The 19,615-nt window shown below is 38.2% G+C and overlaps 1 protein-coding gene across 1 annotated transcript in view; it reads left to right on the forward strand.

Annotated features, from left to right (window-relative positions):
* LOC115022993 (adenylate cyclase type 1-like) overlaps positions 1-16,032 on the forward strand; it is a 33,818-nt gene extending 17,786 nt beyond the window's left edge. The window contains 16 exon segments of the mRNA XM_029454121.1: positions 2,135-2,262; positions 3,639-3,797; positions 4,603-4,744; positions 5,971-6,126; positions 9,270-9,467; positions 9,555-9,652; positions 9,779-9,863; positions 10,445-10,534; positions 10,850-11,112; positions 11,834-11,968; positions 12,440-12,548; positions 12,674-12,820; positions 12,901-12,999; positions 13,118-13,232; positions 13,345-13,469; positions 13,940-16,032. Coding sequence (XP_029309981.1) covers positions 2,135-2,262; positions 3,639-3,797; positions 4,603-4,744; positions 5,971-6,126; positions 9,270-9,467; positions 9,555-9,652; positions 9,779-9,863; positions 10,445-10,534; positions 10,850-11,112; positions 11,834-11,968; positions 12,440-12,548; positions 12,674-12,820; positions 12,901-12,999; positions 13,118-13,232; positions 13,345-13,469; positions 13,940-14,350 — 2,460 coding nt within the window. The 3' untranslated portion in view covers positions 14,351-16,032.
* Positions 16,033-19,615: the final 3,583 nt, after the last annotated feature.

Consider the following 19,615-nt stretch of genomic DNA (forward strand, 5'->3'; position numbering starts at 1 on the left):
CATCTGCTACTGCTCCACCATAACCTGAGTAACCTCGAAGAGACCTCATTGGCTCTGTTACAATCGAAGAGACCTTGAGAGGATAGCTTTTAATTGTCAAGTACATAGCTAAAGATCTTGTTCACAGGATACCCATTTGAACTTTTCAAGTAAATAGCGGTCTTAAAGGTGTTTTCCACGTCATACCTTGCTTTTGACATCTGTTCTAAGGTGTCTATATAAAATGGAGCTGCGTATGTAGCGTGGACCTGCCTCGCCTTGAGTGTGATGGAGTGAAGTTGCTATAAAAAAATAGTTTGAAAAGAAGCTCTTTATTTTTGAAGATAGGGTATTTTGTTGTTCATTTTATCATTGAGCTCATTCCACTGACTGTTGTTATGATCAGCACAATTTTTCCACACTAGGTTTGAAATTTTGTATTTTTAGAAAAATAAAATTAGATGGCCCTTTGTTGATGTTTACAAAGGAAATTAATGAAGAAATACAGCAGCATATATATATATATATATATATATATATATATATATATGATCATTCTAAATCGTCATTTGAGCTCAATGGTTATTATTTAAATTAAATATTCAGTGCAACATTCTGTTTAACAGTCTACAAAACATACTTCTCTCAATGTTGCCTCGTTTCTCTGCTGCTGAGCTCTTTTTCTTTTGTACCTTTGTGTCTAAGATTCGATTTTACAGGAACAGCTCATCCATGCCACCGAGCACTCAAAAAGCATGACCAAAGCCGCTAATAGTTTCCGCTAACACGCCTTCGCTTTCTCTCTTTACTGAAACTCACATGGCTCGCATGTTAAAAATAGAGCATCTGTCTTGTCTTGGGCCCACGATGTGCATAATTATGAGTCTTTGTGCTGTTCACATGCATAGCCAGCGATCCCATTACCTCCATCGAAACAATAACGGGTTATGAGAAGGTGTCCACGGTAACCTGGTCTCCCTGGTAAAATCTCTGTCTGTTGCTCATGTCCTCTAATAATGGATTATATTTGTAAGCCGCCTTTTCATGCCAGTGCTTATTGTCCCTGAAGAGTGAGAGAGTGACTCACCTTATTCCCTAAAGTGAGACTGATCCATTGATTTATTGCTGCTATGTGGGAACCATTTCAATTTTGGTGTGAGTTCAAATACTCATGAGTTTGTATGGGATAATGAAAATACAAATATGTCCATGTGGAGATCCACACCATCTTCATATATGTAGTATAACTGTTGTTGTATAACTGTCTTAGCTGATAACTGTCTTACTTAAGTCTTTTTATTTCATTTTATTGACTGCCTCTGTCTCTCAAATGGTGTTCCTATATAGGTTGGGAACTGTAACTCGGTTGCCTTCAACTGTCTCTGTGATTGGTGATTTTGAAATGCACAGCAGGTGTTGCCAGTGGCATGTCTTTATGCGTCGGCTGTTAAACAACCGTGCTGGCATAAAACACTAATTTAAACCCAGAGTATGAAGCTATTTCTGTCAACAGTGTATCCATTAAGCATCACTTCCCAGCCAGACTGATTTGCTGACTTTACGAAGAAGAAAGAGGGACTTGCTGCTCCCGGCACATACCCCCCCCCCCCCCTGTGTAGTCACAAAAAGTCCACACTTTTTTTCACGGATTCAACAAACGAGATATAAAATATAATTAACGAGCTTCAGCTAACCTGCTGCCAAAGGAAAGCATTCGTCATAGCAAAAAAAAGCTTTACATCACCTGTGTAATTTGCCAAAGAATGTTGAAGCATGATATATAAACATTACTGTTACGATGAGGATGTTACAATTTAAGGTAAAATGTTAAATGCAGCAATGGGTATGTTGTAGCTACACTTACAAATTACACTGATGGATATGGATCGGTGTAATGGGTGCACGATAATTAAACTTCAGAATTTTTAACTCTAACTCCAATACTGTTGATTGAAAGAATGATGCTTCTCTGTTATAATGTTTTCACACTAAATAAGCTTATAACCATGGTTATTAAAGGTACATTTTTGATCCTATGAAAGGCCGTAGGTGCTATAGCACTACTTGTTTTGAGTTAAAGATGATTCTGTTACTGATTGGCTCTTCTTTCTTGGAAGAAGACATGGGATCACCGTCTTTTTCTTGTGATTTGCAGGAGAACCACTGTCGCAGGATTAAGATCCTGGGGGATTGTTACTACTGTGTGTCTGGACTGACCCAGCCTAAGACTGACCACGCCCACTGCTGTGTAGAGATGGGTCTGGATATGATTGACACCATAACGTGAGTGCTCACATTCTAGTCTTTTATTTAGCAGTATTTATAATAGTGAAATGAATAGGTATTCTAATAGTTTAATTTCGGCACGGTTAAAGTTTAAGAAATCTTCTCTTTTAATCTGTATTCTATTCAAAACAAACTGTTTAACTGAGTCCGTGTTGAGAGATTTCCTTCAAGTAGAGCAAACTGCAGCCTGATTAGCCATGTGTGCTGTGAGTGAATTCTAACACTGAACATCTGAGTGAGCAGAGCTACATTTGGCTGAGAGAAAAAGGCTTTAATGGAGAAAATAAATAAGCTATTTTATTGGTCTTGTTTTCCTTGCATGCTCTGCATAGTTTGGAAGTGGGGAAAAGAAGACCAAAAGAAAGTGAGAGATTGAGGTGCAGCAGAAGATTGAATCAGAAACTTTCGTGACTGTTAATTAAGATTTCCCTCAACACTGATTAAATGGAAATGCTCAACTTAGCAGTGTTTTTTTGTTCTTTAGTCTATTTTGGTACGTTAGAGCAAAGTAGAGTATTTTGATCATTGTTTGTTCCCTGTCCTCTTCTTGACAGATCACCACATCTATTTAGAAAGAAGGCTTGTCGTTACAGATTTATGTTATTCGCCTGTATCTGACCTCAATCATTACACACAAATAATTGCTTTTAATAGTAAATATTCGGATGGGCTTTTTCAATGAGCCATCTCAGGTCATTTTGAGGATTTAATTTGATTGTTCAGATATTTTAAATATTTTTAACTGAACCAACAAAGAGTATACATACGGTATTTTGTTGTGTCAATGCTCATTTCCATTTATATGAAAGAATTTTCAAGTACATTGACAGATGATTTTACATATAGAGGATTGTATTTTGAGATTGGAAAAATAATAAAATAAAATAAAAAGCAACCAAGATAAAATAATTGTGTATATACTAAATTAAAGTAAAATAATAAAATAAATATAAAACAAAGAATAGAAACATAATTCAGATGAGGCAGTCTAGGAACATTGATTTCTACCTTTTAACACTGAGGATTCTTAAGGTTTATGCATAAACATACAGTGATACGAATGGTTGTCTTAGATGTAAAACATATAGGGTTGGTTTGCAAATATTAATATTATGTATAAATGAGTCACACAGTTTTCTCAGTATTTGTCTCGCTTATGTCTGTAGAGTCTACTTTGACATATATGTATTATGAGTATAAGTCTTATTCAATAACTGTACAGTGCTTTTTACAGGTATGCATTGCTAATGTCAAATAATGTTATTTATGTGCATCTTCTGCGCATCCTTGTTATGCTCTGCCTAATTATATATATAAATATAGATACAACCTTCAAACCTGGCTCCAACACTCCACGTGTTTTGCCCCTGCAGGTCAGTAGCGGAGGCCACAGAAGTCAACCTAAACATGCGCGTGGGCTTGCATACAGGTCGCGTGCTGTGTGGAGTGCTTGGCCTCAGGAAATGGCAATATGATGTGTGGTCCAATGATGTAACCCTCGCCAATGTGATGGAGGCTGGAGGATTACCTGGGTCAGTATTTGACATGATAGATGAATGCCAGCCTCAACAGATAAGGACACTAGTTCTGTGATCTAGAGTTGACACAAGAAATCATATTGTACAGTGAAGTGTGAATATTTCTAATATTGTCCTGGATATATAGAGTCTGTCTTTATGCTAGTGCTTTCAAAATCAGTATTAGAATCAGAATTTGGTTATTTGGCAAGTAGGTTTACACATACAAGGAATTTGCTTTGGTGTTTAATAGTGCATAGTTCAAATAAAGAAATATTATATAAACTATTGTACAAACTATTATTAAAAAACTGTTTTTTTAACAAGAAATATAAATATACAAAAAAGGAAATTAATTAAGAATATGACAAGTTACTGTGAAATAATATATACATACATAATAATAATAATAATAATAATAATAATAATAATAATAATAATAATAATAATAATAATAATTATAATTATAATTATAATTACAATAATAATAAATTGTATTTATAAAGCGCCTTTCAAAGCTAAAAGCAATCTCAAGGCGCTAAAATGCAGAAATGTGCAATATAGACAGAAATACTAGTAATTGTTTTAAGACAAATCAAGGAAAAAGGTGCACTAACCTCAACTACACATTTTAATTACAGTTTACATATAAATAATGTTAAGAATGAAAAATAACCTTTTTGCTGAATTTGAAATAGACTTAATAGCAGGATTTCAGGGCTTATTTTGACAGTCTCTTGTAACACTCTGCTGCAGATGACAGCTGTGAGACTAGTTGGGTTGTGTATCATCTTGTCCCATCTCTGCCTGTGTTCCACAGGAAAGTCCACATCACCAAATCTACGCTGGAGTGCCTAAATGGAGATTATGAGGTGGAGCCTGGAAACGGTCACGAAAGGAACGCCTTCCTCCAAAAACATGAAATTGAAACCTTCTTTATAGTGCCATCTCACAGACGGAAGGTATCACATTGTATTTCTGTGCAGAGGAATGTATATACTTGTATATTTAGCTTTCAGCAGAAGAATATGATTAAGAGGACAGCATCAGTTGTATGCTAAGATTGCACCTCCTTTATTAAGACGTTAGCCTTAGTTGAACCTTTTATTACCTAGTCACTGTGTACACATTGGCAAAGCTTCTGCAGAAATATATGCTAATCAGTATTAATCGACTTATGTGGTAAGTTAAAGTAGGCTAGGTGAAGAAAGCTTTTCTTGACCTGGTTCTACATCTATGCAAAGACCAATAATAAAACCATTATTCAAATAGAAATGTACTGTTGACTAAAGAATCAAATATCATTTCATGGAGCTCTCACACATTTGTTGTTGAGCTGATCTCACTTCCAGCCTGTATTGGATTGGACTGGGGCTATAAAGCCTGTGGCATTTATCATCTCTGATCTGCACAGTCCTACAAACTTACAGAGATATATGTGTGTGTGTCATAGAGCATACACATAAACATGCACATCTTCAACAGATGTGCCACAAGCAGCTGGAGAGGGAATTTCAGTCTTGGTTTAGTACTACTCCTCTCCTCTCCTCTCCTCTCCTCTCCTCTCCTCTCCTCTCCTCTCCTCTCCTCTCCTCTCCTCTCCTCCTCATTTCTTGCTGTAGGTTTCATGTTATGCAATATAAAGCTTGCGCATAGGTTACATGGGTCCTCATATGAACCTGTAACATCCCAGTTGCGTGTATTTTCCTTTGGTACGTAGGAGACTTTGCTAATCCTCTTAATAGAGTTGAGGGTTAGACTTCATCAAAGGCATGGCTCAGAGAAAGATGTGCCCTGACTAAGCTGTGTTGGATAGGCTGCTATCGCTCTGCTATTGTGCCTTTAATTACTCCTGCTTAGGGACACCCTTCCAACATTGTGTAATGAACAAAACATATATTTCTTACTAAAAAAATGACATATGCATAATCTTTATTACTCTTTCTAAAATAGTTTTCTAAAAGAAAAATGAGGACCACAAAGTCCTAAAACTATTAAAATCACCTCAGGCATTGATTTTATTTGAACCACTTTCTAGTGAAATTCCTAAGCTGTTAATAATGATTGCATGCTTGTTTGTGCATGAGCATGTGTGCAAGTGCATACTGTCCAATGCCCTTACATAATATATATTACTGTGTGGGGTGTCATGACTAAATCCTTGTTCCCGTTTCTTATCTGGTGACAGATATTCCCAGGATTGATTCTTTCGGATATAAAGCCCGCCAAAAAGATGAAGTTCAAAACTGTGTGCTACTTACTAGTGCAGCTTATGCACTGCAGGAAGATGTTCAAGGCTGAGATTCCCTTCTCCAATGTCATGAACTGCGAGGACGGTGATAAGGTATAAACTCTCAGTGTCTGTGTTGACGTTTCTGTGTTTGTTCGTGCTGTGATGTACGTAAATGGAGACAAAACGATATCAATTCTGAATGTCTAGAGATTTCTAAAGCAGTTAAAACACTTCTATGTTTGGATTTCTTAATGCCCCTAAATGTGGCCTAATCTCTTTATTTAAACCTGAATCTGTGCTGTCTTTATTCATGGTATTGTTTATGCATTGTAGCATTACATTACATTAGAGGTGAAAACTACTTTAGCAACACTATCTTTCAGGCAAATGCTTTCTGTAGAACTGTACAGCGATTACGATGCATTTCAAAGTATTCTTCTTTATATTAAACATTTGTATTTCATTTATACTCCTGGGTGTCTTGTAAAAAAAGCCACAATACTAGGACTTGGCTGTTCCACATTTGTACATTTGAATGGGCTGACATGAGTTTAAGCGCTACAGAACATTGTTCCAACAGAACAGAGTTGTGGATCAGCCAAGGGGCAAACATTAGAGCGGCAATAACGCATGTTCCTTGGATTCCTTTATGATTTAGTGGCTTTCTTAATGTGGACTAGTGGACATAGAGTAGATATTAGCATGTACAAAAGATGCTCCCGAAACCACAGCTGGAACACAAATGTTATTTGTCACCTCATTGAACATTGTACGTTGCTGTGACATTTTTAGCACAGCCAGTTCCTTCTGTCTATCTTCTACAGATCTCTGCTGTAGACGTGGAATTAGAGCTGAAACAATTCATTGATTAGTCCATTGACAGAAAAATCTTTTTAAAACTATTTTGATAATCCAGAAATCAATTTTTCTTTGTCATGTTCATTTATCATTTTTGGGGTTTTAGACTGTCAGTTGGACAAAGAGAGCCGTTTGCAGGTGTTTAAGAAAATTGAGGTGTTCACTATTTTCTGACATTTTATAAATAAAAGGATTAATAGATAATGAAAATAATCATTAGTTACAGCCCTTGTCGGTTGGTGACGTCTCCACCAACACAACAATGTCATCACACTGCTTAGAAATCATGAAACCCTACTTCAAAGAAGTCTCTTTCCTAGAAGTTCACATAGTTTTACATTCTTGCGCTGAATGTGCTTTCAATTAGTTGAATTAGCAAAACCACAGCTTAGGAGAAAAGCAATCAGCTCAGTAATCAGTAATCATAGTCAGTAAAAACATATATGGCTTTCACAGGATGTATACTTTATCGTAAGAAGATAGGGAGTGATGGTAAGTGACGCTCCTTTCATCTATAATGACCTCTGCATGTTGCTCCTGTCAGAGACCAACATACTGTGTCCCCCCGCGTATACTGTCAGTGACACTGGCATTCTGTCCAAATGTCAAAGAGCTTACTTGACCTTGTGTGTGAAAATCTTGTGGCCTGGCAATTCTTATGCGTGTGTGTGTACTATGTATTTTTCTTGTTGCGGGGAATAACAGCTACAACATATATATATATATATATATATATATATATATATATATATATATATATATATATATAAATAGTACCCATTTATTTTAGGGTTAAGACTAACATAAGGATCGGTAAGGCATGTAGCAGTAAAGGTCAGGACAAGCACACAGGGAATTAATTTATGTCAAAACAATGTCCTCACTAGTGTTGTAGCACACATTTGTGTTTGGTATAACATTTTGACCCAGCATCATCTTCCTGCTTTTATAATGTTGCCCTCAGTGGCTGCATCCAGTAGATCTTTACCTCACACTTCATGATAGTGTCTTCTCTTAGATCTACATTACTGGTAATGACAACATCCACACATCGTAGACAGGAAGCAGATTACTATAACATGAAAGACTTAATGGTAATTTTGCATTCAGACCACACACACTTGAATTGTGTGAAAAGAGATATGCATTCACGGCACGGAGGGAAGCAATATGAGGGACAAGGGATAAATGAATAGGATTTTTGATGCAGCAGACATGGCTGCATGGTGTGTCTTGTGCTACGTTGAGCACACTATGGGATATAAGGAGAAGTCGGCATCAGCAGGTCACTCCGCTGCTGCCTTATGAATAACAAAACAAGATGTGTGAGGGAGGCACAGAGAAATAAGGGATGGAAATGGAGAGATAAAGGAAGACTGAAGGAAAGGAGGGAAGAATAAACAGAAACAAGGAAGGAAGAAAATATGGAAGCAAGAAAAGAAAGAAGGAAGTAAGGATGAGTAGACGGGAAAAAAGGTAGAATGGACAAAAACATACAAGGAAAGAAAGAAGCAGGTAAGAAAAAGGGCGAAAGGAAGAACATACAGGACCAGGGAAGAAAGGAAAGAAGGAAGAATATACAGATGCAGGGGCGAAAGGAGGGAACTGAGGAAGAATAGATGGAAAAAAAAGAGGTAAGGATGTAGAGAAATGGTAAACGGAAAGAAGGAAGTACGGAAGAATATGCAGAATCAGGAAGTACAACATACAAATATACAATTGGGACAGAAAGAATTAGGTATGAATTTATGGAAGCAGGGAAGTAATGAAGCAAGTACGGAAGATGAGATGGAAACAGGGGGGAAAGAAGAATATACAGAAGCATGGAGAGAAAGCAGGAAGTAAGGAAGAATAGACAGAAGCAGGGAAGGACAGAAAGAAAATGAGGAAATAAAAGAAAGTCAGTGAGCTGTACACAATCATGTCATGAACTCATGGACAGTCTGCTGATCCTTATTCACCCTTTGCTCCCCTATGGTGACACCGAGCTACACAATTCTTCCAGCATGTACACACACACACACACACACACACACACACACACACACACACACACACACACACACACACACACACACACGCACACAAACATCCACTCTGCCATGTTAACTATCTGGCTTTGCTCCAATGCCCAATGTTTTGCAAAGCTGCTCTCTTTGGCTGCCGAAGACACTTAGACACAGCGGGGTGCATTCAGTAATGAAGTTAAGTGTGAAAGCAATGTCTTTATTTGAAAGTATAATCAGCTGCCCGTGTTTCTTGTTGACTCTTATTCACCCTTGTTCCTAATATGATAATACTCCAGTAGGGCAGAGAATAAAGGGTGCTATTTATCATACTGTTGTTTTCTCAACTTCTACATTTTCAGTGAAGATTTCTTTTTTTATCTCCACCAGCGGAGGGCCATGCGAACGGCTCCACAGAAGCTGAGGAATCGTCCCAAAGCAAACCAGGCTACTGTGGTCCAGAGCAGCCCCAGAACCCGGGTCAATCGCTACATCGGTCGTCTGATCGAGGCCCGCCAAACTGAGTCAGACACGGCGGATCTCAACTTCCTCACACTCATGTATAAGTGCTCTGAGCGCGAGCAGAGGGTGAGGGACACTGCAGACACATACTGTACCTGTACAGTGAGATGTCATGTGATATGTTGTTACTCACTCCTATCTGGCATTGCGTAGTACCACCAGGTTCCTGATGAGTACTTCACCAGCGCAGTGGTCCTCTCCCTGATCCTAGCTGCCTTGTTTGGCCTTGTCTATCTTCTCATCATACCACAGTATGTACAACAGATTTTGTTGTTGTTCCTTCTTCTCTCTGTTGCTTTTTCTCTCTCCATTCATCTCCTAGTTACTCTGTTCTTTGTCTTTTTAACTAACCCCTCCATCTGCTTCTCTCCACTCAGGGGCACGGTGGTACTTGTCCTTCTCGTCTTCTGCATCTGTTTCCTAGTAGCTTGTATCATGTACCTGCATATCACTAGAGTACAGGTAAATACAGCTGCGTTCTTATGATTCTTATCTTCTTTTCCCTCATTCACTTTTTACACGTTAACTTCTTCTCTCTGATCTGGGACCTAACAGAGATGGCAAGTTTCTTCGCTACAATATTTCTCTGCTATGATCCTCTTCTTTTTTTGCTGACTAAAGAGAAATATGTAAATGTGTTTCATACATCCTTGTAATAACGATTCAGTATTCATTGGCTTCCAAATTACTTTGTAAGACCCTGTGCTGTATTTAAACTCGGATGGCTAGTCTATTAATTTCAGCTTTTGTTGAGGTCGTCCTCCTGACCACATCAATTTGAATATATATATATATATATTTTTATTTTTTTTTACTTTGTTACTTTTACACGTTCATGTTCTTTCTCTTTCTGTTCTTTACTCTCCTTACTTACCTCATGCTACTCCTATCAGTGTGATTTCAAGCCTTTTTCCGTATACTATTCTTACAACTACTCTCACACTTTGTCCCATTGTAGTCTCTTTAAAAATATATATATATCATTTAATGTTCCTCATTGTGTCGGCCTCCTTCATCTAACTTTGCTTTGTTTTGTCTCTCAGTGTTTTCCAGGGTGCCTGACCATTCAGATTCGCACTGCTCTCTGTATTTTCATAGTGCTCTTAATCTACGCTGTGGCCCAGGCCTGTGTGGTAAGTGTGAAGGACAACATTAAAAACCAGTAACAAAAATGTCTCCATGTTTCGAACTGTAATCCCTTTTGGTTTAAAAAAAAAAAAAGGCTGGATGCTTGTATGCTAGACTTTACTGGTGAGATGTTTTATTATTACATTTGTAACATTATATCAGTCGTGCTTTATATAATGGTGTTATAAATTAGGAAACCAACAAAGCAAAATAAAATATCCTTACTATTAGACTGTGAGAGAAGGCTAGCGTTGAATTGCTCTGTGCTTTAATATCCTGTCGTCTTTATGCACATGTATCTCCCTGTTTGTCTCTGTCAGGTGGGCTGTATGCCCTGGTTGTGGGGTAGTGCCAACACCAACAGCTCCATCGTGATTATTGATTTGGACAGCGGCACCAACCACACCATGGAGGAGCTGCCTTGTGACGGTGCCCACTACGCCTTTCTGTCCTGTGTGGTGGGCACACTCACCCTGGCACTTTTCCTGCGGGTCTCATGGCTGCCAAAGATGGTGCTAATGCTCCTTCTGGGGGTGCTGTATGTCACCGTGTTGGAGCTCAGCGGCTTTCGCAAGACTGAAGGGTGAGTGGTTTGTGGTACAACATGACCACTAACACAGGGCATACATTCATGCAAAACACTACTTTTTATTTGTCATTTCCTGAAGCTAATTGTGGCAACGATTGGCTGTGAATATCAAGCAATGTTTTCTGTGTTTGTTTGATGCGGAGAAGGGACAGATAACCAGGAGTTTGGAAGAACATTTACGTGCTGAGATGTATGTATGTGGAGGAGTCTTTGCTTGTCTGCAGCCCACACACTCTTTCATTTTCCACTCTTTGAAGCAGCACATGTGCTCATTAGTTCCAAATCAGAAGCCTGAAAGGACGATGTGGGCTGGATGATGGTAGCGCGTTAGCTGTTTCAACACAGTACCGAGGGGCCTGGCCAATTTGATTGGTGCTCAGATCATAAATGTGCCCCTGAAAAGTGATTATGTTGAATATTGTTAAGTTTATTAAGATAAAAGATCGCGTTTGAAAAGCAAATTTTTCTTTAGATCGTGCTTCAGTGAGTAATATAATCATACCGAATAGGATATGGTCCAAAATTTCAACGCATTTAAGCTCTTTTATTTATACATTTTCCTCATTTTATTATTTTGGATGCATGTAAAATTATTATTTATTTAATAAAACCTTACTCATGATTGCTCTCGAAACTGTGGGGGGTCCGTTCAAGCCTCATGTGTAGTTTCTTGTGTGGTCCAGTCCAGTGCTGAGTGTGTCGGTCTCTTCCACAGTGGGGGGTCCTTCCACATCCGGGGCTATGAGCCCATCCTGTCTCTGTTGCTCTTTGTCAGCGCACTGGCCCTCCACTCCAGACAACTCGACCTCAAACTACGCTTGGACTTCCTATGGGCTGTGCAGGTCAGCAAGCGTGTGTATCAGTGTGTCTAGTGTGAATGTTGAGAGGCTTAAATCTCAGTATCATGATATATGCTTTAATAGTAAAGTGTGCTGAAGAAATGCTGCCATTTCAACTGTGGTATATGTAAACTATTGGGGTACGTATGAGGGATTTGTATTTATAGGCTGCCAGCTGTCTGTTTTTTTTGGCAGAAACGATGGTAAGAAGCTTGTTTTCAGTTTAAAAACAATGCACTATTTTGCAATGTGGGATTGCAAAAGCTAAATTTTAAATGTCTGATTTTCAAGTCATTTAACTAGCAGCATTAGTCATGTAATGTACACATCCGAAATCCAACTATGAGACATACGTTCCATGCTGTAAGGCTCTTATGGTTTTTTACTGACCCCGTGTGGTGAAAATGTGAGACAAGCTACAGTCCTAATGGCTGTATTCTGTGTGTTTGTGTGTGTGCTATATGTGCTGTCAGGCGGAAGAGGACTAGAGATGGCATGGAGAAAGTCAAGCTGGACAACAGGAGGATTCTCTTCAATCTTCTGCCCGCACATGTGGCTCAACACTTCCTATTGTCGAACCCCAGGAACATGGTGAGCCTCGCTAATAGACACGCAGACAGCCAGGTAGATAAACAGGCAGAAAATAAAACATGAATTAAAAGACATCATAGGACGTATTTTATACTGTTATTCTATATTCTTTCTTTGGACATCAGGATCTATACTATCAGTCCTACGCACAAGTTGGTGTCCTGTTTGCCTCGATCCCAAACTTCAATGATTTCTACATCGAGCTGGATGGCAACAACATGGGAGTGGAGTGCTTGAGACTGCTGAACGAGATCATCGCTGACTTTGATGAGGTGGGATGGTGATTTCTTGACTTTGAGACTGAATTTGAAATGTGTTGCATTGTGTGTTTATTTGAATGTATGTTTTGCAGCTCATGGATAAAGAGTGCTACAAAGAGATAGAGAAAATCAAAACCATTGGCAGTACATACATGGCAGCTGTGGGCCTCGTCCCCACCATTGGTACCAAGGTGACATGTCATTTTATGTTTCTGTGTGTGTTGCACGTGTATGAATGGATACATTATTATGATAGGAGGGATCATTTCATGCACAGATATTTAACTGCTCTGTGTGTCTCCTCTTTAGGCCAAAAAATCTCCTTACGACCATCTGAGCACAATAGCAGATTACGCCATTGAGATGTTTGACGTTTTGGATGAAATCAACTATCAGTCATACAATGAGTTTGTGTTAAGAGTGGGTACGTCTAGCCTTGTATTAAACTGTTAACACAACCATATAGGTAATCACAATGAGAAATCTCAGTTTGACATTACGTTGTATTTGTTTAACATGTTCCTATGTTTGTGCAGGTATCAATGTGGGTCCAGTGGTCGCAGGAGTGATTGGGGCGCGGCGACCTCAGTATGACATTTGGGGGAACACAGTCAATGTGGCCAGCAGAATGGATAGCACCGGAGTCCCGGGGAAAATACAGGTATCCAACGCACCTTGGATTATTACAATATTTATCTAAAAGTAATTTAATAATAGGGGAAAGTGGGTTGACGACTATGAACAGGACTTAAAGTGTGATGCATTTGGATGCAATAAACCACATTGTCCCTTTTGTTAATTTGAACTCCATTTAATTCAAAATTCAATAACAAAATTGTTACATTACACATAGTTTGAGGCACAGTAGATGTCCAAAGAATATCAGTAAAATAATAATAAATAAACATAAATATTACGTGTTTTATTCTGATATTAGATTGAATGTAAGTCATTAAGGGTTCAGGTATCATTGTCAGGTATCAGGGTTGCACAATAAATACAGTTGTAGTCTATTTATGCTACAAAACGGAACAAAAACAGCGTATTGAGTGTTATTCCCTGTAACCGGACATCAGGCAGGAGCATGATGCGAACAGATACAATGCATGTTTCCTTGTTTTTACAATACAGGTGACTGAAGACGTCTATCGCCTGCTAAATAGCAACTATGACCTGGTGTGCCGGGGCAAAGTCAGTGTCAAGGGTAAAGGTGAGATGCTGACCTACTTCCTGGAAGGCAAGGTTCAGGGCGTGGGCACCGTAACCACTTCTTCAGTGGTGCGTTCCGCCAGCCTGGCGCGCCGGATCCACTCCTGTGGCAAGACTAGCGTCCCGACCAATCTGGGCAGCGCCGCCAGCCTGACCGCCTATGCCGGCATGGGCAGCAACGTACAGATGAACACTGCCAACAGCAGCAATAGCCAAGCGACATGCCTGCCCTCATCCTCTGTGCCCGCAGTGGGTGAGGAGGATGAGGAGGACATAGAGATGACACATATTGAGATTGAGACTGGGGCAGCTGTTGCAGATGTAGCAGTGTAGGATGAAAGACAGGACAAAAAACTTCACTGAAAAAAGGAATAAAAACCCTGGTTGGAGGTCTAGAGAAGAAAGGGCTGTCCAGTTATTTCCTTGAAATCCTGAGCTACTGGCACAACCCAGAATATGCTCATTTAGGATATGAACTTCCGGAGAAATGACATGGTGATACGGACAATCATACTCACTTTTAGGGATTTTTAATCTGCTTGTCACTCTTGACAAACGTGGAGTGAAGAAGAAAGACACCCGGAATCTCAAATCCTCTTTTTACATCTCTATACAGGATTATTAGATTTGTGGTTTTCCTGGGTTCCCTCACATCCAGGTATAATGTGCATCTTTGTTTTCTATATGGAACATATTCCAGGTATAAGGGATATGTGCATTGATATCCAGAAAAAGACTGATCATGCTATTGCTTTTGCACTGTCTTTCCGATTATGCCAAGGATACATTGCATTATTTACAGTGTAAAAATGGTGTTGTTTCTTTTTGGTGTGTGTAAGCATGCATGTGTGTACTTGTGAGTGTGTGTATGCATGTGTGGTTAATTCTGAATTGTAACAAAACAGCACAAAATACTTTTTTTATACTCAGAGCTCACTGGACGAAATAGGCTTTTTTGAGACATATTTACAGTTAATAGTGCATGACTTTTACGAGCTGACAGCCATAGTAACTGTACTCCTTTTGAAACAACCAAAGTATTGAGCTTTCTATCAATATTTAGTTTTACTGCTCATATTGCATCAACATACAAGAGAGAAGAGAAAATGTTGTAGTAGGTTGAATATATTTGGCATATTGGACTCATGAGTAGACTTAAAAAGTGTCTTTTTGAACCCCTGAGAGACAAAACGAGGTTTCCTGATTATCTGATTTAATTTTTCCCTAATTCACACACACACACACACACATATATATATATACACACTTTATTTCTTTGTTAATATAATGTGGTGTGTGTTAAGTCTACACACAGGTCAATGAAAGGAAAGTGTGTGGATGTGTGCTGCTTTGGAAACAAGTAAATGCAAAAACTGGACCGATCACAAAGAACAATGAACATCACAAAGAGGACCAATACTCTCCTATATATGGTGCAAACATATCTGTAGATATCCAGGAAGGCATTCATCCACACAGAAGAGAGCATATATATATATATATACAATAAGCACACCATTTCTAGAAATGCATGACGCAGTCCTTTAGCCTTTCAAATGCTCCATGTACATTTTCACATTTTCTGGAGACCACAGAAACTTAGGTGCAGAGTCTGGCTACTGTCGTCTATCAGGCATACATTACCGTTCTCCGGCTTTTTCGCTATCTTTAAGCTACATTTTGAGTTTTCCTCAAACAATATCAGCTTTAGCAGCACGTCTCTCAGATACAGTCTCAGAAATGCGGGGCACTTCAGATATCTTTGTAGCCTGTATCTTTATCAGCGTTGAACTTTTACTTGATCTGCAAAAGTGTAAATATATCCTGTTTCAAGTTTTTGCCTTACTCAATAAGCTTACAGTGATTGCAACCTGCCTTTTTAGATATATTCACTTTGATATGCAGATCATACTTTTTGTAAATAGCCAAAAGCTGTAAACTATGTTGTATCTTGTACAGTGTAAAGTTGGGTTATTGAATATTTTGTAATAAAGACAATATTGGTGTATAAAATATCTAATGAGTATGGCTATGAATCATAGCAAGCAGGTGTATGGGATTGTGGTTGAGGGTGTAAATTAAGATCTTTTTGTTGATTTTTTTTTTTAGGATGAGCCATGTAAGGATTTTCAATCTTTAAAGCACAATATTTACATTTAGTCCCCCAAACCTCAAAACCCAGCATGCAGCACAGCAAACTAACACATTTAACGTTTTATTGGCAGTTTTCCCTGTTAGTTCCACTCTATAAAATTTCATTTCTCACACCTTAGTTTATAGCTCTTGCAATAACAGCTTTCACTGTATGCAGTAAACTATGGCGGACAATGACAGGTTTACGGTGGACTTCCACAGCCCACAGCCAGATGAATGTCACCATGTCCCAAACACTGAGCGGAGGCTAGAATTGTTTTCCCAGCGTAATGTAGAATTTGTCTTGGGTTCACGGAGTGTAACAGTTAAGTCAACAAATGCCTGACTTGCTCAACCATTTTTCAGTACAGTACAGTATTGGAAGTAGTTTTGCTTTGGAATGAAATACAACAAATTCTGGTCAATTATTGATAAGTTGCAATTTATTTGAATGTTGATGTATCTTTAAAAAGTTACAGAAAAATAACTATGAAGTGCAGCTGTTGTTATCACCGTCCTGGTACAAGTCCCCTGACTGAAGTTGACATTAAGCAATGAAGGGAATCCAAGGTGAGTGATGATTCACAAATAACACTCCCCCTTGTGTCATCAGTGCAAAAAAGGGTCAAGATGAAGAAATGACGTTGGGGCATTAATTAACAGAATTTCAACAACCAAAAAAAATATTTTTATATTATTATTATTATTTATTTTATAAATATATGAAATGTTATATAAATTCCTAAGTAAGTCTCCTGGAAATAATTTTGTATTATCAAACTTGAGTTTTTAGTTAGTTATGTTAAGTTTATGAGCAGTCGATGATCTCCAGAGGAATTTCCTTAAAATAACAGTTGAATCTTAACCCATTTGAAAGATATTTCTTGTAAACAAGCAAACGTTCAGCTTATATTCAATGTCAAAAAAATGTATTTAACTTAAGTCTCCCTCCAGAGCTACAGAATAAATTATACAATTGTTTTCATTGTAGTAAGACTCCATCATTTGTGCGTAAAAAGTGTCCCTTTAAAATAAATCTGCTTTTTAAATAGATATTTATTACGACACTGATTTAATTTCATAGAAGACTCAGGTTACATTGCTCTATGTTTCACCTCATGTGCCGAAAAGGACTTCCACCTGTCATCTGCCTGTAATCAAGCTTCCACACCTGATTTCAATAATCAACTAACGACAACCTGAAACTGCAGAGTCCTACCGATCAGGAAAGCTTAGTCATCCAGCTCCATGGCAAGTCAACAGCACTATGTAAGTTTTAAGCCACTCTTTTTGTTTATCTTCATGTACAAAATAAGTAAAAAATTCCTAAAATTCATCATTAATTAGGCATTTTATCGTAATTCTGCTCTGTATTAAAAAAATAACATGGTGGGAACCAAAGCAAGGTCTGGAGCCCATACAGGAGGAGTCGGAGCAGGAAGATGACATTGAAGGAAGAAAAAGAGGGGAGGAGGAGGAGGAGGATGAGGATGATTATCATCATCATCAATTTGGAGTAGATGTGGAGACAAATGAGGTAATGGCAGAAGTTGAGAGCGAAGAAGATGAAGATGATGGTGCTCTGCTGAGCGTTCTGAGACCGAGGCGACTGCCTCGTTCCCTCCGCCAAAAGAATCTTCTGCAAATCCAATATACCAATAATCAGCAGGAGGAAATGGTGAATTTCTCTGGGTCAGATCAGAGCACACATGCAGTGGATTTAAGTGATGAACCTACCACACATCAGCAGACACTGTTAGGAAATGAGAAGAGGTCCAGTAGTGGTATGCTGAGAATAAAGGTGAGTATTTTTTTGGCATAATTCACATTCAAACTAAATATCTTACAACTCGAATGGAAAATAGATGATTCTCTAATTGTTTTAAGGTCTCCAAGAATAAATGGCCAAAACACTCACCACCTAAACTGTCAGTGCAGAAGAAGACAAAGAAGACAACGCACAAGTCTCTGGCTGTAAGTGTTCATTTCAAGCAAAAATGGTTCAACTTCTAAAAATACACATAATGTAGTTTTTTCACTAATAATCCTCAAAATAATTTTTAAGAAACAGCAGTTTCCTCAGTGGCTGGTGGACGTGATGATCAACATTGAAGCGGCAACAACTCATCAACTGGTGGTTGAGTAACGTTCTTCACAGGCCTCACAAGGTGAATGTAGAGCATGTTAGACCGCGGCCTTGTTGGTAAACACTGAATGTAGAACCAGTAATAGTCATGTTAAGGGTTGGCACTGCCAGAGAGTGAAGTCCATGTGCAAGTCACAGTTTCTTTTTTTTTGTCATCAATAAATAAACAAAAATCAACCTACAAACAAGTGTTGACTGTGTGATGAGGAACATTTGTTCTCTTAGTGTCATTATAATATCTTTGTAAATTCAATAAATAGATTTTTGTTGTGCTTTTTTTTTTTTTTTTTTTTTTTTTTTTCTGTTAAATACAGACTTGATAACTTTCATTACATAAAACTACATGTGAGGGGGAAATAATACACCAAAAGCATTTCTATATATGCATCAAGTAGCTCTTTTTGGGAGAAAGGCCACCACTCATCACGCACACCTAATGTTTTTCCAGAGTCTCTTTTCAGGAGGTGGTTTTATTCAGATCCTTTTACCTACGGAAAAGAAGATTTACTTCATGACAAGTAAACATCCAAGTGTTTACTGTAGTGCAAGTACACTATTAAAAGCAAAATGTACTTGTATCACATAAAGGCACAATGTAAAAATGACCCCTGTGAGTACAGTATATTGTACTACTGAATAATTTGTATTAATGCATTTACAGTAAGCAGTATTTTAATGTATTAGTTGGTCAAAGGGAGTTAATTATGACTCTTATGTACTGTTGGGAATTTTACCATACACATACATACAATCTTATTGAATTTTTTATTCTGCTATTTAAATTGTAACTATAACCATCAAATGTAAAGTTTATCACATATAGTGAAGTAAAGTACAAAGTAGCATAATATAAAATGTATGCTGCAATATCCAAAACTAATACTGGTAAATAATCCTCATTACTTTATTGGTCTTTCCTGGTTGAAGCCTTATTACAGTGCATGCAGAATCCTTTTTCATTTAGCGGGTAGTGTTACATAGGAGTTCTGTTTTATTTTTTTAAACTACAAGATGAAAAGCTTGGGGTCATACAGAGTACACAGCATGAGTGGTGATGCATGAGTGGTGCATTTGCCATACATAACTATGACAAATACTACACCAAGGAAACAACCAGTTACTACCATCTTTCTTCAGACAAACATGTTGTGATTCTAGCAGAGCAATCCATAATGTTAGGGTTATGCAATGCTAAAGAAGAATGATCATGTGTATATGTCTGCCTGATAAGAGGAACCTTCACCAAAGAGACTGGAAGTACAAATAAGGTTTGAGTGTGAAAACGGTGTCAAAGCACAATAGGTCAGCATTACTTCACA

The sequence above is a fragment of the Cottoperca gobio genome, chromosome 17 (assembly GCF_900634415.1).
Source record: "Cottoperca gobio chromosome 17, fCotGob3.1, whole genome shotgun sequence".
NCBI classification, from domain to species: Eukaryota; Metazoa; Chordata; class Actinopteri; order Perciformes; family Bovichtidae; genus Cottoperca; species Cottoperca gobio.